Here is a 3,313-nt window from a genome sequence, read left to right as displayed (position 1 = left end):
GATGGCATTCCTCAAATGCGCATCTAGGAGGTTCGAACACACAACTTTGAGAATTTACAAGTGGGAGAGTAACCAGTAGGCCAAAGCCTGTTATTCGGAAATTAGTAATAAGCTTTAATATATATTGTCAAACATTTAGGATGAAATTTAGGAAGGGATTACAAAAATTAAGGATGGCATTCCTCAAATGCGCATCCAGGAGGTTCGAACACACGACATCGAGAATTTACAAGTGAGAAAGTAACCAGTAGGCCAAAGCCTGTTATTCGGGAATACGTTATAAACTTTAATATATATGATGAAATATATAGGCTATTTATTTTAGGAAGGCTATTTTATTATTTAGGATAGCATTCCCTAATAGTGTAGGTATGTAATTTAAGAAATAATGATGCAGAAATGCATTCCCAACCTATAAAAACACACAAAAACAACAATGTGTGTTAAAGAAATTGAAAGTTTTCATAAATAACAACATAAAGGTAAGACAAATTATATCTGCTAAAAAACTTAATTATATTTAGGAAGGAGTTTCTGAAATTCAGGATGACATCCCTTTACAATATAAAAGTATGTTGTCTTAATGTTTCACATAACAGAATGGCTACTCAATCAAATGAAAACTATAAATTGAAATTAAAGAATAGAATACTGTAAAGTATGAAACACATCATCCTAGTTGTATCATCCTCTACAACACCTACAAAAAAAAGAATGAAAAATGTTAAAATACATATCCCAAAAATGTTACAGATTCAACATATAGTTTTGTTGTATGAAAGTTATCACTAACCGATAATCATATGGGAAGTCGGCATGTACTCTTATTGTGTCCTGCTGTGCCACATCTACTGCACTTGTGACTCTGAGACTTTGAACTTGGCACCCCAAATTCTCCAACAGATCGCTTTCTTTTTTTTGGTGGTCTCCCACTGTTTGGCTTACTAAATGGAGGTGCACAAAAGAATTCTTCTATAAAATCAGGGAAAATCCAATCCTTTATATCTCCATTCGGGTGTATGCTTTCAGCATATACTTTAGCCCATGTCTCAGTCAAGTAGCAAACATGAACAAACTTCTTTTCATCCCTATTTGAACGCTTCGCAGAAGCAATGGCGTGAATGCACGGAATTTTGTCGATGTCAAAAACACAGCAACTACAATGCATGTTCTTCAAGTGAACAATAAACTTGTTAATGTTGTCCTTCGCCTCAAACTCGTCTTCATCAACTTGGAAAACGTCAAGTTTCATTGCATCTAAGAACCTTGATACCAACTTATTCACTACTTGCGGCGTGACAAGCTTGTTATGTTTAGCAGCCTTTCCACGTCTCTCATGAAACCACGAAGTCAAAGTTAACCTGATTGTCTGAAGAAGAGAAAGAACTGGCAACTCTTGTGGTTCTTTCAACATCAAATTAAATGACTCTGCAATGTTTGTTGTCATAATATTGTAACGATTTGAAGGAGCATAGGAACGAGCCCACTTTCTGAAACCAACCTTTTGTAAATACTCAGCCAACTTAGGATTTGCATATTGAATTCGGATGAATATTTTAGCAAACTCTTCACGAGTATAAGCGATGGCTGCAGATTCAACAAGTGGCAAATATGATTGACTCTTGAAACTTACTTTGATGTTGTTTCCAAGGTGGTATTTGCAGATTCCATGACGTGATACTGGATACAACTCTGTAAGTGCTTTTGGAATGGACGATGCACGATCAAAGACAAACACTAAATCTGGTGCATCAGGTATGATAGTACGAAGACACCTAAAAAACCAATTCCAAGATTTATCATTTTCTGAATCAACAATAGCAAAGCCTATCGGGTATAGGTGATAATCTCCATCTTGTGCTGTAGCTACTAATAAAGTTCCCTTAAATTTCCCCTTCAAGAAGATACCATCTACTGCAATCACTCTTCTCAGCAAATCAAAACCTCTTATCGATGGACCGAATGCAATGAACACATATTTGAATTTAGTACCAGAATCCCTCTCAAGATAAACAACTGATCCTGGATTTCTTTCCTTAGCCATGAACAACCATTTTGCTATGTTGTGGTAACTGTCCTCAGGAGTTCCTCTAACCAAAATCTGAGCTGCCTCTTTTGCTCTCCAAGCTTTTTTGTATTTTATATGAACACCATGATCTAAGCTAACTCTCTCAATTATCTGTTTTGGCTTGAGTCCAGCCTTCTTTTCTGCAAAATGACTGCAAATAAAAGAACCAAGCAGTTTTGCAGTAGCTTGCCTATGGTTCGCATTCCTGTAAGTTGTATCACAATTGTGTTCTCCCAGATACTTAATCACTACAAAAAAATCAGATGACTTGAGCTTCGTTGCACGCATCTTCCAGTTGCAACTAGGATCGACACATCCCAATATCAATCTCATTCTGTCTGACCACAAAGATCTGAACTCAAAATTGAACTCAAGTGCAAACAGCCGCATCTTCATCATCAACTCTGCTTTGTCTTTGAAATATTTCCCCTCATGTATATAATTAGTCGCTTGAGTGTGATGTGAAAAACCTCTAGGAATACCATCATAAATCACTTTTTCAGCAGTTGAACATATATCATTATGTGATTCAAAAACTGTGGCGCCACTTCCACTTGGTTCATGAAACTCCTACATATAAAATGTAACAATTAGGGAATGGCTTCATATCTGATAAAGACTTTAGGATGACTTTCCTACCATATAGATATCAAACTTCATTTCACCATATCCTTCTTAATGCAAAAAGAAAGATTCTAACTATATATATGACTCTATTTTATATACTCACAGCAAACACCTATTACAAAAAGCACTTGTGTATTCTATGATTTGTAAGACATTGTTTTTTGAGTAAAAAGATAGAGCCAAGTTTACCTTGGTTAGATAACGAACTGATGCAACAGATATATCACTATTCAAACACTGAAAACCTTGAATGCATTGGTTGTTCTCTAAAGTAGCTGACAGAGTATCACTATTCAAACACTGAAAACCTTAAATGCATCGGTTGTTCTCTAAAGTAGCTGGCAGAGTATCACTATTCAAACACTGAAAACCTTGAATGCATCGGTTGTTCTCTAAAGTAGCTGACAGAGTATTACTTTCAACATTCCCAGAATCAATAGGCAGCTACATAAAAAAAACATCAAATATAGCAAAAACATACTAATGCGGTAAGAAAACTACAATGTATCACTTACTGTTACACATAAACGATTCAACTCAGGGTCATCTTGAAACTTCCTGAAAAACGTCTGTACTTGACGATCATTTCGCAACATTGGTGGAGAATCTTCTACCATC

At 35.8% G+C, this 3,313-nt stretch overlaps 1 protein-coding gene across 1 annotated transcript; it reads right to left on the bottom strand.

Annotated features, from left to right (window-relative positions):
• Positions 1-799: 799 nt before the first annotated feature.
• On the bottom strand, positions 800-2,533 carry LOC147934662 (uncharacterized). The gene has a single exon (XM_087471635.1). It carries the CDS (start codon positions 2,465-2,467, stop codon positions 800-802), a length of 1,668 nt encoding a protein of 555 aa, XP_087327761.1. The 5' UTR covers positions 2,468-2,533.
• Positions 2,534-3,313: the final 780 nt, after the last annotated feature.

This window comes from Camelina sativa, chromosome 11 (genome assembly GCF_030686135.1).
Source record: "Camelina sativa cultivar CO46 ecotype springtype chromosome 11, ASM3068613v1".
Taxonomy (NCBI): Eukaryota; Viridiplantae; Streptophyta; class Magnoliopsida; order Brassicales; family Brassicaceae; genus Camelina; species Camelina sativa.
Note: the sequence above shows the minus strand (reverse complement) of the source record. Positions and strands in the feature narration are given on the sequence as shown.

Excerpts from the sequence above, each read along its gene's own strand:
- LOC147934662 (XM_087471635.1), bottom strand. The coding sequence starts at position 2,467 with ATGATGAAGATGCGGCTGTTTGCACTTGAGTTCAATTTTGAGTTCAGA.